Here is a 16,260-nt window from a genome sequence, read left to right on the forward strand (position 1 = left end):
TGGTAAGTGCACCCTAATACATCCATGGTACACCCCACTAACAGGTTATTATCAGGATGTGTCCCACAGACACACACATCTTTTTTATCCATCATTCTTTTACTTGCCTATCTATCTATTTATTTATTTTTTTAATCTTGCCTTAATTTGATTAATTGATTTTTTTGTTTTATTATTATTTTCCTTTAAATAACCAGGTTAGTCCCATTGAGATCAAAGATCTATTTTACAAGGGAGACCTGGCCAAGATAGCAGCAAGACAGTTATAGTAAAAGTAACAGACAACACATACATTAACAACATTAAAACTTGCTGATACAAAACACTTGCACACAGACAACCAGAGCTTTAAACTCATTCAAGGTAACTAAGTTTTGAAGTTGAAGGTCAGATTGCAAATTATTCCAGGAAGTAGGTGCCGAAAACCTAAAAGCTTTCTTTCCCATTTGCACCCTGACACACTGTACACAGTCACATGATATTGATATTGATCTTTGCCCAGTTCTGTTGGCTTTTTTAGTTTTCTTTATTTTTATATTTGTTCCTTTATTATTTATTAATTTATTTTATCTGGTATTATTTCATTTTATTTTATTTGTTATAAGAACAAAAACTACTCAACTGGCCAGGCATGGACATGCTGCCTCTACCGAGTGGGCTCCTCCTCCCTCTCCTCTCTCCTCCCTCCATCTATGACTGGTTATGAATAGAAAAAGGCCAACGCCCTGAGCTATCTACCAGGCGCACAACCTACTACTGCTATACACAGACAGACATACATCCTTTGTTTTACCCGTTGCTTTCCTAAACTATGATATGGTCAGTTAAACAGACTTTAGGCTCACCTTGAAGATATAATCATTTGCACAGCTGACTCAGGAAATGGTTATTCTTTTAATTGCCTCACAAGATGGTCTGCCTGGTATGATGCTACAGTACTTACAGTCTAGAAGTACTGATAGTTCAGTGGAGTGAATATATCTGATAGATGCTTTATAATTGAATCAATTGGTACTGTATAGGGGTCGGAGGTGATGTTTATGTAGTCCTCATATTCACCTCTGCTACTGCTGTTTCTAGGTTCAGATCTATAATAGAGCACACCATTGACAGTTTTGACTGTAAAGGAAAAAACAACAATCGGATAACTCAGATTTGACACAGAAAAAGTTGTGTTTATAGATAATGCATCTCAAGAGACTTCCTGGTTAAATAAGAATAAAATATATATCAAAGCAAGTGCCATACTGCCATTTATTGAGTTCCACTGACATGGTACAGAAAGAATCAGAGGCTCAGATTTAAGTTGTGCATTCCAATAGCATAACATTCATGCCTGATTAAGTAACAGTTCATTACAGAAAAAACGGTCATCTGGATGGCCTTTCATTTGGTGTTATACATGCAGCATGAGTATTGATTTGACTGTTTTAACCCTTGTGTCACAGGTTTTCTTTCATGACATCACAGAAGAAAAAAAAAAATCATATGCATGTTCTTAGAGTCTGGCCAGAAATAAAATGAAGTGCTCAAATCTGGCAAACAGAGGGTTTAGATGTTTTATGGATTGTGCAAACCAGCCCACAAACCCTCTTTTCATTGTGTCTTTCCTTTGTAAAAACATACACAAAAATAAACATGTGGAACAGAGTTGCTGAAACGATGCTTTTGGATTAGCCATGCAAAACTGTAAGGCAGGCACCTTCTAGATGCATCATTGCATGTGACAAAAAGAGTCACCCATGCAGGAGTTGCTACAAATATGACCACAGACAACTCATAACAAAGGGTTATTCCTAACCCTCAGTAACCCACATTCATGTGGTGTGTAAAGCTGCATCCATAGTAAACAAGAGGGAGAAGCTACAGGCATTAAAAAGAATGATTTGATCTGTGACTGTAGTTCCTCTGGTGGTGTATAGTGTGAAGACTGCAGGCAGGCCAACTGTCCACTAACAGAAACTGATAAAAAATAATCAAAATGTGCTTACAGGTTTGCAATTTTGACATCATTTGGTCACAAAAATTGTAGAAAATTTGAGTGCAACATGAACCCTTAAGGTCCAGGTGATCTTGGCATTGCCTCAACTTTTTAAAGCCTCCTTCAAACCCTGCTGCATGCTTAGTCTTATATTTCTTTATAATGATTCAGTCAAATCTACAGCATAGAGAAAACTAGTTTCACGACCTGTAACTGCTCCTCCTGCTTCCATGATTTGGGATCGGGGTCATTTAACCGGCATCTCTGACCAACCTGATTGTCAACACATTTTTACGATAAAGATTCTATTTTATTTGAGTATCCATTCCTGCTGAAGGTAATACTTTCTTAAAAAGTTTTGTAATATGGTTTAAATAATCTCAGTCCCAGTTTCAGTTTAAAGGAGTGCAAAAATGATGGTTGAAGCAGAGATTAAAGGGAGATGCATTTCCCTTTTTTTATTTTTCATTCATTCTTGTTCATTATGAAATTAAAAATGTATGGTGAGGATGATATCCCCCCTCGTTATCAGCTGCATGTAAAAGGTTATCCTACCAGGTTATACTGCATGATTATATTCTGCCCACTGCTGCTGAAGTGATTTCATTCCCGGGGTAATGACAATCTGGATTCACGATGCTTCCGAGAAAACACTTAAACAGGTACAATAATGCATCTCTTGACAAAAGGCAACAAAAGCTACAGTGTTGCGCCTTTTTTCCTGAGAGCAACGGGGCTCTGATCCAGGATCACTGGTCAGGTCATAGTACCAATGTCTTCACTGTGACTTAAGAGGCAACCTGGTCTCAGATCAGCTCCCCGGTTTAAGGATACACTGTGAACAGAGAATAATAGCTGGTTCCTAGTCAGTTAAACCCGTGGCCCCTTTGGTCAACAAGCCGCATATGAAAAAAAAAAACATAAACATGCAACACTTTTTTCTGGTTCTTTAAAACAAGCAACATATACTGTAAGACGAGCCAATCAAACCACTGCTTATTCATTCAGGAATAGTTCTCTTCTGCGTTGCTACAGAGTACCTGATGCATGGTCAGTGAGTCATTATTTTTTCACAGTTTAAACAAAAATCAATGAAGCCAGAAACTCTGTTTGATAGAATTAAAATGCATTGGCTGGGAATAAGTAGTAATGCCCTTCATAACAACTACTCAGTTTGTACAGACATCCAAATCATTATACAGCTGCTCTGGAGCACAATTGTGCAGCTAAAACTGCTGCAAAAGACATCGATGATGGTGAAAATGGTCTGTTGATGAGTCTACAGAACACAGTGGATGATTTCAGTCTCACAAGGTAAGAAAAACTGGGCATTTCACATCAGAAAATAGAGTTTAAGTAGCTGTCAAATGAAAGCTTTGTTTCCTCTAAGAGACAGCTTTAAAGGCAGTCTTAAGTTTTTATTTTTTCACCTAATGTGATCCTTTTTTGAATTATAGTATGAGTGTCGAGTGAGCTTCAGCACACAGAAAGTATTCAAGTCACTTCTTTCATTCCAAACATTTTAACCCAAATGTGTCTGCTTTTAATTCCAAGTCTGACAGGAAGTAGGAAGCCGCAGGTACAAAACATGGCCATCCTCAGCCAAAAAGAAACCCTGCCTACAAAAGAGGCATGAAAAACAATAAAGTGTGCGACGAAAAACGGAGCGCTATAAGATGCATGGCATGCAGCTGTGATGTGTATTTTTGTTGTTGCTTTAAGAGAGGTTCCTCTATCCAGTGCCTCCCTCTTTAATCTTTTTGCTCCTCCTGCTGCACCTCGTTTATTTATGCTCCTCGATATCTCGTTTGACTTCTGCTACATAAAAGTGATCCTTCCCATGAGCCACCTCCATGATGGCAACAGCCTGAAGACAGAAAAAACATGTATTTTAAAGTCATTAAAAGACACCACATTCTTTGGAATTATCAAACTTCAAATGTATGATGTGGCACAGCAGTTTGTAAAACAATCACTTCCTTCACTTTGCCACTTTATTAATTAATATACCAACTGGCCAGATGTCTTTAAACGTACCTTCTTCAGAGCTTTGATTCCTTGTGTCTTCTTCTCCAGCCCCAAATACAGACGTCCCAGTTTCAGATACATAGACGCAACGTTCAGAGAGTAGGCTGGGTAGTGAACACTGTAGAGAGAATATCATTTATGCATCAGGCCGAGCAAGGAATGCGAGAGGAAACAAGATAGCATCTATAATTAATGTTACAATGGGTTTAGTTGTAGTTTAAAACATATCAAGCTGGGAGAGTACAACAATAAAATCCTCATTCTTACAAGAACTTTGACAAACTCGGAGATCTGGATAAAATCTCATTACAAATGTAGGGCTTCATAATCCACCTCCGTACTACTAGTGCTGCTGGTACAACTGATTGACTTATTTTACAATGATCTATTGTAACTCTATTACTTCCACCCTGCAGATCCATTCACCTGTACGGCTGGATGATCTTCTCTCCGTAGTTCATAGCTCCGTCCCAGTCCTGCATGTAGAGACAGACACCCATGGCCTGATACATCATGTGCAGCATGTAGACGTTGGTGTCTGCAAATATAGCTCCCATCTTCTCCTGGCTGAGCTCACATATCTCCAGCAGCTCACTGGGGGGTGCCAGAGAGTCAAGGAATAATGACACGGACTATGTGGAAAAAGAAGAGGTGGCTGGGAAGTGAAAGGTCGCCCTTGATAAAGACAGACTGACAAACTGACTGACTGAGAGGGAAAAGACTTACGAACAAGGAAAATGGAAACAAAAGAGAAATACAGTTATAAACAGAGGAAGAGGATATTCTTGTAGTGTTTGGCCTTCCTGAACTCCTCGATGACATTCTTGGCGTAATAGACCATGGATCGTATTTCCTCTGGCTCTGGTGGAGAACTCAGCTTTCTGATCTCCATTTTTTCTTTGTCCTAGAAAGAGATGGAAAGAAATAACATAAGTAACAGTTGTACGGTAACATATCCTACACAAGATTCTCTAAAGCTTTAAGGAAGTTATGTAAAAAGAACAACTGTACGACAGAGCCTTTTAACTGTACAACTGTGCAACACTAGCCGCGTCCCAGTTTCATACTACTGTACACGTTAATCCTGACTGGTATGTAGTACTAGACATAGTATTGACATATGTTGGCACATGTCTGGAATCATTTCCTACCAAAAGGAAGATATGCTTTAAAGAATAGTGAATTAATTATAATTCTTTTTTATTTAACCATCATACACCTAAAAGTGCTCAGCCTGTTTGGGCTTACAAGACACTAAAGGAAACTGAATACATGTGTCAGCCACATTTTATCAGATAAACAAAGTAAACATGCAACACTCCCATATGTTGATGAAGCATTTAACAAAAACAGAGTTATGTCAAACGCCTTCCACGTGTTGTAATCTAAATTCATTGGCTATATCGAACACACTGGGATGTTAAGTCGACATGGACAGTGGAATAAAGAGTGCATTTTATTCTCAACGTCATCCAAATCACACAGGTGACACTTTCTGTCCTTGTCTGGGACTGAATCGAAAGTGTCCACCCTCCACAGCCTTTGGTATATATAAAGCACATATTATTAGGGACGGCTGTGGCTCAGAGGTAGAGCGGGTCGCCCACCAGTCGGAAGGTCAGCGGTTTGATCCCCAGCTCCTCCAGTCCATATGTGCCATCAGTGTGTGAATGAGTATTTAGATTAGATCCTGATGGGCAGGTATGAATGTGTGTGTGAATGAGTGAATGCTGACATGTAGTGTAAAGCACTTTGACTGGTCGGAAGACGAGAAAGGTGCTATATAAATGCAAGTCCATTTACCATTTACCATGTATAAATATTAGTATGTAGCATAGAATTGGGACACGGCTACTCAGTTTGCTTGACAGTGTCACAAGACACAATTTCAAACAAAGGAAGGCAGTAACACACGGTGAGGACACGAACGAGGCATGAACCTGCAGTTCAGAACATATGTTCACATTATATGTATTAATTTTTGCCATATGGATTGTCTATGTTGTATTTTCATTTTGCTGTTACTCTGTACACACGACATCTATTGAAAGGGGGATCCCTCCTCTGTTGCTCTTCCTGACGTTTCTTCCATTTTTTCTTTTTTCCCTGTTAAAAGGTTTTTTTTGGGGGGAGTTTTTCCTTATCCGATGAGAGGGTCGTACTGTAAAGGACAGAGGGTGTCGTATCCTGTACAGATTGTAAAGCCCCCTGAGGCAAATTTGTGATTTTGGGCTATACAAATAAAACTGACTTGACTTAACTTGACTATTTCTCCAACAGACAGCAGAGACTGGTGCAGATGAGACACTTTCTAGTATATTCCTCACATCAACAATGCAAAAAGGTTACCTATATTCTATATATTAAAGACGCACCAATCGATCAGCTACCGGTCGAAGCCGTGGAGTTGGATTTTATTTGTCCAGTAATCTGGAGCACTTTTATTTTGAGATTTGTTTGAGTGAGAGAAGGTCTTGTTTTATTATGAACGTACAATTTAATTTAAATTTTCCATGAAAGAACGGTTACAAAATGTTTGAGTATTCTGTCAATTATAGTTCTTACAAAGAAAAAAAAAAATGGAATCGGCCAAGAACATTACATTCAGTGAATGTGTATCATAAATAAATTATTTGAAAAACGTAACTAATGAAGGCGTATGAGCTTCAGAGACTACGGTACCTTGGACTTGGAGGTGCACTCAGTACACTGGCATGTGAAGAAGTAGGAATCTAACAACCTCTCTTTCCTGTCCTCTGTTGGATAGAGCAGGTCTATGTAGCTGTTAAAGACCTACAGACAGAGAGAGAGAGATAATCATGCATCAATCAAAATAAAGAGACTGTAATAAGCTGCTGTATTTCTTCATGATTGTAGGTGGTCACTAAGAAGCAGCGTTGTTGCTAGATGAGTCCAGTGTTTACTTACCTCATCTCCAGGGTTTATCTCCTGGACGGCTCTGACCTCTGCCACTGTGCCTTTATAGGTCACTATGACATTAGGACTACAGCTGTGATTCATCAGTGCTACACTGGAAGGAAGAAAAGAAAGGAGGAGAATCACAAAAGGTTTAAAAAATAATTGTGAAAATCAGAGAATTGTGATAAAAACATTCACAGCTTTATGGTGTTGGAACTACATGAAGGTCAATGTTGTATTGATACACGGACGCCAAGTATCGATCTTTTATTATATAAACTACCTCTTAACAATCCGATGGATCCTGGACGCTTTTCGGGAAGAATATTAAATAACGCTCCAAAGTTGGGCTAAATTTTGGCGAGGAAAAACTGGCATGGCCATTTTCAAATGAGTCCCTTGACCTCTGACCTCAAGATATGTGAATGAAAGCTGATATGAACAGAGTGAAAACTGTATCTTATTAGATACAACAGATGTTGACAAACTGCAGAATGTGTAGTTGAAAAAAGGTTATATATTGCAATATATCTTATAGCAGTACTCCGCATATAGCAACATGTTTAAAATTAGATAAGATCGTATTGTGACATATTGTATCGTGGGGCCTCTTGTGATTCCCATCCCAAATTAATGTATATGCTACACTGATTATTAAAAAAAAGAGAGAAAAACTACAAAATTAAGCGAATCAGAAGCAGCTGAGAAATACACAGACTGAAATCGCTAAACAATAATGGAAAGAGCTGGAAAGAAAAGGCACTGAGGAAGAGACTGAGTATGCATGCAAGGAGACAGATGGAGGACACGTTGACAAACACTGTCCTTTCAAACTTTATAAAAAGAGTGAAATGCACTGATGAATGTGTTGACATGATCTACCTACTCAGGAAAAACAGCTGATCCCAGATGGGAGAGCTCCTCATCCTCTATGGTGAAACCATTACAGTTAACCTAGAGAAAAAAGAAGATTGGAGAAACAGGAGAGAGAATGAGAGACAGAGCGAGAAAGAAAGAAGGGAAGACACAAACAAACAGGTGGAGACAGAGAACAGCAGGGTGAGTAATATGATCATACAACTTGCATCACCCTTGACTCACATGTGCTGTAACACCCCCTCCACTGAAGAGGAGGAGGAGGAAATCCGGTATTGGAGATTAAATGTAGCTGTGAGATGAGAAGCCAAAGAGGCTGGCTTGGTGTAGCTTGGAGAGAAAGGAGAGAGCAGCACCGACAGACAGATCAAATTAAAGAGCGAACCGCTGCAGAGTTAAACAGACGACACCAGTGTGGGTGTGTGTGATACAGATCCTGGTTTCACCTCAACATGTGCTTCAGAGCGCCGCAAGTGAAGGACAACTGATGATGTGAGGGGAGGAAGATAAAAAGATGTGTGAACACAAGCATTAAATGTATTAGTAGTATGTGAACACTATATTTGCACACCGTGTGTCTAAATCTGTTGTGTATGTTGCAACCCTGCATGTTCTTCCACAGATCGAGAAAGGTCAACGGCCGTCTTTGTGTCAGCGAAAACCTCTCCTAACCAATCACGCGACAGTAACAAAACACACCCAACCCAAGATCCTGAATCCTTCTAAGAACAAAAGGTGTTTTTTAATCAGTGAATTTCTATGTGGGGAAGGACGTAGTGTTATTTAGTTTTACCTGTGCGAATAGCTCAGTGAGAGCCTGTTCGTCAGGAAGGTTACTGATGTGTTTGGAGTAGAAGTGGTGCAGCGCTGCGATGTCTGTCTGGTTCAGCTCGTCCTTCTCACTGTCCATCTTATCTAAATCTGGAAAAGGCAATCAAACACAGACAGAAAAAGAATAAGAGACAATCAAGACATACAGGACGGAAAGAAAGAACAGAGTTTGGCTGGTTGTGATGAACATTGGAGCTTTATTGGGCCACTGGTTGGACTTAAGACTTTTAGGCCCCGACACACCAAGCAGAAAGCCGGCCGTCAAACAGTTTGGGGCCGTCGGTGAGCGTCTGTCGGCCTAGTTTGTGCAGTGTGTCCCGTACTGTTAGCTGTATTTAAGTTTTTTTTGTCCGATTAATGTTGAATCGTCAGTGAGAGAAATCACTCTGATTGGCTGTTCAGCTTAAACGAATCAGTGCACGAGATTAGAAATGGAAGTGAGGAAAGCAAGCCAACGAGTAAGGTCAAGATGAAAAACACAGAAGGCTCATCTCTTTTTTCATCTTCATCTTCATCTAATCATTCCAATACACAGATATTTTCACAGTGACATGGCCATCTGGAATGGAGCTAAGTGGTGAGTGAGAGTGGTGTGAAAATGGTCGGTAAACGCCGCTTTATTTCATGTACGTATAACAACGGCTTGTATATCCGCCGTCCTCGGTCTTCCGGTTTCCGTTTTTGAATGACGAATACAGACAACCGCCGCCTGCTGGTAGGGAGAGTTATTTCCTCTCATGCAGGCGCAGAATGTACGTCGTAGTTGGCCGTCGGCTGTGAGAGGCGACGCAAGTTCTGATATCGGTTTGGTATGTCTGGGCCTTTGGTGTTTTTTAGTGTTTGAGGCAGTGCGTCCATTTTAGAGAAGAGAAAATGAGGACCAGCCAGGTAAAACAAACAAACAAATACACACATGGGAATCTGATAATGACAACCGATAAAACATAAAGTTGACTATTCATCCAGAATTGCATCCATTTTTGTTGTTGTTGTTGCTCCATAGAAGAACCACTCAGTGTTAGTAGGTGTAGGATATACCACTGCTACAGGCCATGTGTCATTGTCAGTCACACACACACACACACACACACACAAACACAGACTGGTAGCAGCAGGCAGCAGCTGGCCACTGATTTGCTTTGTGTGCATGAGAAACAGGTGTGAAGGTTAATTCTGTGACAATCCTCTGATGACACATCTGAGGCTGCAACAACAGCTCAGACTAAATGATAATACCAAACGAAGCAGAGAAAACAGTTTGAGGGCACTTACATGGAACACAGTCTCGTTTTAACAACTATGATAAAGCTATAAATCAAAGTATTTGGAGTACATATGTTAACACTTAAGAGCTTCTCAGTACAACCACAGTCTACCAGAGAGGAGGGTTGAGTATCTTGCCCAAGGGCACAGTGGTGGTAGTTTTTAAAAGGAGGGTAGAGAACATGAAATTACAGCACCCAGAAACCTGGGATTTAAATCCCAGAGCTCTGCAGACTTTGAGTGAATAAAAAGAGACAGAACCAGGACTGGAGGCTACGGCGGAGGATATTAATAGACACACTGCCACAACTGCAGAGACACAGAAAAGTCACACACACACACAGAGTGTAACTAAAAATGCACACAAATGTAACTAAACATACACGCTCATGTATTCACACACGTCTACTTACGGGATTCAAACTCTTGGAGCAGTAGCAGCCTTTCTGAAGGGGTGCGCTCTGTTGTGACTCTCTGCAACATAAGAGGCATGTTAGTCAAAAAAAAGCTAAATCCTGAAAATAAAGTTCACAAGGACGAGACTAAATCCAGCTCAAATAAAGCAGCTGCATTTCTCAGTTACATGGACTTTTAACATGGCTTTTTATTGACTAGATTATTAAGGAATAGTAAGCTCTGCAGAAGTTACACAAACAAAAAGGCCATGTTCACATTGCAAAAGTAGAATTTGCTTTGATGTAAGTGTTTTTGTTAACTCACAATGTGGCTAAAGCTGATGTCACTCTGAAAAAGTCACTTTTCGGACACCCATGATACTCCTATGACACTACTCATGCAAAAGTATACAAATGAAACTGAGATAAATGAAGCCTTTGCATCGCTGTTTCAGCAGCTGACAGCTGGTTTATTATATAAAATATGGTCTAGCTCATAAAATTAACTTATTATCAGGCCAGCCACTTATATTATTTGACTCTTTATCTTCTATAAAAATTTGTTTAAAGGTTTAAAACTTTGTGTCGACTTTTTCAGTCACATTCTCACACGGCTCCTTTTAGCCATCAGCTTTCAAATATCATTTTGAGTTTTGGTTGGACTTGTAATGATGACAGGAGAATCTTGTGTAACTAATAACATTACGGATTGCTCTCCTTTAGGAATGCCAGCGAGGCAGCCACACAAGCACAAAGCATGCACAATACCTGAATAAGCCGCAGCCATTATTCATGTTATTAGTTACACTTGTGTTTGACCAGTAAGAAAGTCCTCCGTGAGAAAGATAAATTGTGCGGTCCACACTGGATAATTGTATTTTATAACTATATAGTTCCATCTTTATTTTGTCTTAGATCTTAGATTTCAGTTCTACTTCATTTTGTACATTTACAGTTCCTCTTTAGTTCAGTTCCTCTTTAGGTCTCAAAATCTTCAAAATGTGCTTTCAAGTTTTGCACACAGTATTGTTTAAAGATTGAGAGGGATGATGTCTCATTTCACATCTGTCTTCTTTCTCTTTGCTTGCTTTTCGCTTGCGGTTTATGTTAAAACATTTCCTGCATAGATATCCATGTTGCTATCAATAAAAAAAGACATCTCTGAATGTTGAAACATTTACCTGTTTCATGATGATTCGAGCCACCAGTCTGACCGTCTCTGATGGACACCAGTTTTCCCCATAGGCACACATAGCTACACACTCTAGCTTATGCATGGGCCAATCGCCTCTCTGCATAAACACACACACACACACACACACACACACACACAGAAAGAGACAGAAATAGCAGTTAGTAACCCTCCATTATTACAGCAAGTAATCCCATTCAACAGGACAATACATGAGACAAAAGAAAAAGAGAGAGAATAAAATGAACACATTGGATGATAAATGATTTGCTTTTGTACCCCAGTTAATCTCTCTCTCTTTCTTTCTATCGCTCTCTTTCACACACACAAAAGAAACTCAGTTTTACTGCAGTGCATCGAGTGTTTTTTGTGCCATGAAACTAAAACTATACAGAGGCAGAGGGAGGACAGACCAAATTGTCATAGCAACAGCAAAGTGACCGCATGCTCTCTCTGTCTCTAGCTGGATGCTACTGCCTGTATGGAGCTCTGCGGGAGTGGTTGTCAATGCGTGGTCCAAGGTCCCAAGGTGGGTCACAAGAACAATAATATAAGTACAATCAAATGGACGGTCTCTGCCTTTTCTCTTTCTCTTTGTCCTTCCATTTGAAAACTGATAGGAAAAATATCAAAACTAATGAAGACTAAAACAGATATTTGTAGGACCACATATTTTTAATAGTAAAAGTTGCTTTAGTTCACCGTGGAAACTGGCACACATATCCGGACCCAGAAACCACAATGAAAATGCAAAAATGAAGCAGTAAGCCCTCTTACCTGACAGTCAATATTGCAGTAGTAGGCCTGCTTACATTTGCCACACTTAAAAAGGTCTTCTCTCCTGTAATGACATGAACACACAACATGTTAATCTACTACAGCTGTGATAAGTGGACCGCTGTAATATCAGCAGGATTTAGTTGTATTCATCTATATGAAATAACACACTGTGCAACTTCATGTGGGGAGACATCTTTACCGGATACTATTCAGTTGGTTGATGTGCGAATAAATTGAAACTTTTTAATGACATACTTCTTAGGGGTGTAACAATACATCAATATGAATTGATGTATTTCAATTCAATGATCAACGAACCAATATCATCGATGCAAAGTGAAAACATCGATACATATCGTCATCTTTAAGATGCGCCTTTAGTTTGAAATGGCACGTCTGTGTCACCATTTCCGTCCAAACGCACCTCCTTCCACACACAGGTGCACAAAACATAAGCTCAAACACCAACAGAAGTTAATTAGTTGCCAAAACTTTAATTTTATTCCTTACTGCTCCATATGCATTAAAATAAGACTTTCTAATTTAATTCCTGGCCATTTCTTCAAACATTTTCATACAAAAAAGAGGTCATTTTGTAAAACACATCACTATTACAGCAAAGGGCTGAGTCTTTCTGGCTGTATATGAGCAACTGTACACACTTACACCCCCTTAATTCATACATGCACCCCTGGCCTTCTCATCTCTTGGCTCCTCCTCTCTTAGGACACATGGACCACTATATTTAGCATCCTAACCTTTTACTGCTCTACAAATCTTAACAGCAGCTTGGGTAGGACGCATGTTTGAGGGAGAGTTAATTTAACTCTAAAAAGTCTCATAAAGAGTGTCATAGTTCATCAGATGTCAACAGGACAAGAATACAAGCTAGAGGTCTGAACTTTAAAAGGTGCAGTGCACTGCAGTTTAACCTGTTTTTATGATTTGACAGTTTGCCTATACACACCTACACATGTCAATACTCTTTGAATATTGTAGGCTGCTCTTTCTAACCCCTCCACATCCTACAACATTACCAGAGCAGGAAACTACCAAATGACTCAAATTCATGTTTAACTGATAAATGGTTGAAACTTTAAACCTCAAAATAACACAGACAAGACTGATATCATGAAGACTGCAGGTTTTTCTTTCTACTGCTTGGCTGCATAAAACCATGTGTAGGGATGAACAGAGGCTGACTTTGAGAAATAATTATCTCATGTGTAATGGTGTAAGCAGGAATGTCACACTATGACAAGTAGGGGTGTAAGAAAATATCGAATATCGCAATATTATGTTTTGTGATACTGTATTGGTTCTCAAAACACTGTCGATTTTTAATTCATAGTTTATATGCAAAGATTAACTCAGTCAATACTTTATGTCATTTGCAAAGATATACGTCCTCTCAGTGTATGTGCCCTTTCAAAGTAGTTGACTTTATTCTCATAATACAACGACTTTCTTTCTCTTAAACTTCTGACTTTATTCTTGAAATCTCAGATTATTTTTTTCCCCCTCAATCTGGCCCTAATACTCTGTTGTACCGTCGTACATTAGACCTACAACAATGATAACTAAAATTGAAAATGTAAACAAAAAAACAGTTATTCATTTCCATTTTTAAAAATCCACATGGAGCCACTGGAGAGGGGCTAAAGAGCCTCATGTGGCTCCGGAGCCGCAGGTTGCTGACCCCTGTGCTTGCATATTAATAGACTCATTTAGACTATAGGAAAGCATTACATGTCTGGCTTTAAAAAACACCAGTAAGGCTGTTTGTATGTGCATTTTGTTATCTATGTTTAGACTCCCCCTGACTCTGCAGTGCTACAAACAAATGCTGCAGTGCCAGTGAGGTGAGCTGCACTGACCCATTTAATGGCTGCACCAGCATCTATGTAGGTAGGTGTCTGCACCAGCATCTATGTAGGTAGGTGTCTGCACCAGCATCTATGTAGGTAGGTGTCTGCACCAGCATCTAGGTAGATAGGTGTCTGCACCAGCAGCTATAGGTAATTAGGTGTCTGCACCAGCAGCTATAGGTAGGTAGGTGTCTGCACCAGCAGTTATAGGTAGGTAGGTGTCTGCACCAGCAGCTATAGGTAGGTAGGTGTCTGCACCAGCAGCTATAGGTAGGTAGGTGTGTGCACCAGCAGCTATAGGTAGGTAGGTGTGTGCACCAGCAGCTATAGGTAGGTAGGTGTCTGCACCAGCAGCTATAGGTAGGTAGGTGTCTGCACCAGCAGCTATAGGTAGGTAGGTGTCTGCACCAGCAGCTATAGGTAGGTAGGTGTGTGCACCAGCAGCTAGGTAGGTAGGTGTCTGCACCAGCAGCTATAGGTAGGTAGGTGTGTGCACCAGCAGCTATGTAGGTAGGTGTGTGTACCAGCAGCTAGGTAGGTAGGTGTCTGCACCAGCAGCTATAGGTAGGTAGGTGTGTGCACCAGCAGCTATAGGTAGGTAGGTGTCTGCACCAGCAGCTATAGGTAGGTAGGTGTGTGCACCAGCAGCTATAGGTAGGTAGGTGTGTGCACCAGCAGCTATAGGTAATTAGGTGTGTGCACCAGCAGCTATGTAGGTAGGTGTGTGTACCAGCAGCTAGGTAGGTAGGTGTCTGCACCAGCAGCTATAGGTAGGTAGGTGTCTGCACCAGCAGCTATAGGTAGGTAGGTGTGTGCACCAGCAGCTATAGGTAGGTAGGTGTCTGCACCAGCAGCTATAGGTAGGTAGGTGTCTGCACCAGCAGCTATAGGTAGGTAGGTGTGTGCACCAGCAGCTATAGGTAGGTAGGTGTCTGCACCAGCAGCTATAGGTAGGTAGGTGTGTGCACCAGCAGCTATGTAGGTAGGTGTGTGTACCAGCAGCTAGGTAGGTAGGTGTCTGCACCAGCAGCTATAGGTAGGTAGGTGTGTGCACCAGCAGCTATAGGTAGGTAGGTGTCTGCACCAGCAGCTATAGGTAGGTGTCTGCACCAGCAGCTATAGGTAGGTGTCTGCACCAGCAGCTATAGGTAGGTAGGTAGGTGTCTGCACCAGCAGCTAGGTAGGTAGGTGTCTGCACCAGCAGCAGCTTTAGGTAGTTAGATGTCCAGCAGGTTCACACAAGCTAACCTAGCTAGGTGAGCAGGTTAGCCAACTGGACACATCTCACTTCCTAGCTAGGCTAAATAATAATAAAGCCTGGAGCTACCTGTCACAGAGGTGTGTTTCTCAGCTTGTTTCATAGAGGTATGAGGTGTTTACCTGGAGAAGCAGTGCTCACAGTGCGCTCCTCTCTCATTCACCGTCAACACGTAGGAGTAGGCTGGACAGGCGAACACCATCTCTCCCTCACTGAAGCTGCTCACCGCCCGCAGGCCTCTGCCGCTGCCCGGGCTCAGGAACCGCTCCGTGCCCTCGATACCTTCGTTCTTCATGGTCAGTTGTTGTTATTCACGGTTCTTCTCCTCCGGTCAGATACCGACACCGACCACCACCTGTCCTGCTGACTGCTGTAATCTGCTTCAGCCTGAGCTCTGTCTTCTTCTCCGGTCCTCTGTGTGTCCTCTGTGACTCTCATCGCCCCCTGCTGGAGAGGCGACCGCACAGACTCATGGACAAGTAAGTAAAGTACAGTAAGAATGCACGTACTGATGGACTCTGTGGTGACCAGATGCACTGTCAGTGGTGGAAGAAGTATTCAGATCATTTAAATATGTAAAAATACCAATTACTTACTAATGGTCCACTACAAGTAGAAGTTCTGCAATCAAATACTATATTAAAGGTCCCATATCATGCTCATTTTCAGGTTCATACTTGTATTTTGTGTTTCTACTATAACATGTTTACATGCTGTAATGTTAAAAAAAAAACTTTATTTTCCTCATACTGTCAGCCTGAATATACCTGTATTTACCCTCTGTCTGAAACGCTCCGTTTTAGTGCATTTTGACGGAATTGCAACAGAATTGCGTTGCTAGGCAACAGCTTGGGTCCATGTGTACTTCC

At 40.8% G+C, this 16,260-nt stretch overlaps 1 protein-coding gene across 1 annotated transcript; it reads right to left on the minus strand.

Moving 5' to 3' along the window:
- Nucleotides 1-2,428: 2,428 nt before the first annotated feature.
- Nucleotides 2,429-15,828, minus strand: smyd2a (SET and MYND domain containing 2a). The gene is made up of 12 exons (XM_074612707.1): nucleotides 15,514-15,828; nucleotides 12,263-12,326; nucleotides 11,475-11,585; nucleotides 10,312-10,372; nucleotides 8,598-8,725; nucleotides 7,815-7,882; nucleotides 6,938-7,040; nucleotides 6,692-6,802; nucleotides 4,793-4,913; nucleotides 4,436-4,610; nucleotides 4,019-4,127; nucleotides 2,429-3,848 (listed from the first exon to the last, which is right to left on the minus strand). The coding sequence occupies exons 1-12, from the start codon at nucleotides 15,684-15,686 to the stop codon at nucleotides 3,765-3,767; spliced, it is 1,308 nt and encodes a 435-aa protein (XP_074468808.1). The 5' UTR covers nucleotides 15,687-15,828; the 3' UTR covers nucleotides 2,429-3,764.
- Between the last annotated feature and the right edge of the window lie 432 nt (nucleotides 15,829-16,260).

Source organism: Sebastes fasciatus, chromosome 2, assembly GCF_043250625.1.
Source record: "Sebastes fasciatus isolate fSebFas1 chromosome 2, fSebFas1.pri, whole genome shotgun sequence".
In the NCBI taxonomy this organism is placed as follows: domain Eukaryota; kingdom Metazoa; phylum Chordata; class Actinopteri; order Perciformes; family Sebastidae; genus Sebastes; species Sebastes fasciatus.

What these genes read in the sequence shown, in the direction of transcription:
- smyd2a (XM_074612707.1), bottom strand. Translation starts at nt 15,686, where the DNA reads ATGAAGAACGAAGGTATCGAGGGCACGGAGCGGTTCCTGAGCCCGGGC. An exon ending in TCACTGAGCTATTCGCACAG is followed by an intron (nt 7,883 to 8,597) that starts GTAAAACTAAAT and finishes TTTTTTCTCTAG; the next exon opens with GTTAACTGTAATGGTTTCAC. An exon ending in AGTGCACCTCCAAGTCCAAG is followed by an intron (nt 4,914 to 6,691) that starts GTACCGTAGTCT and finishes ATCTCTTTCTAG; the next exon opens with GACAAAGAAAAAATGGAGAT.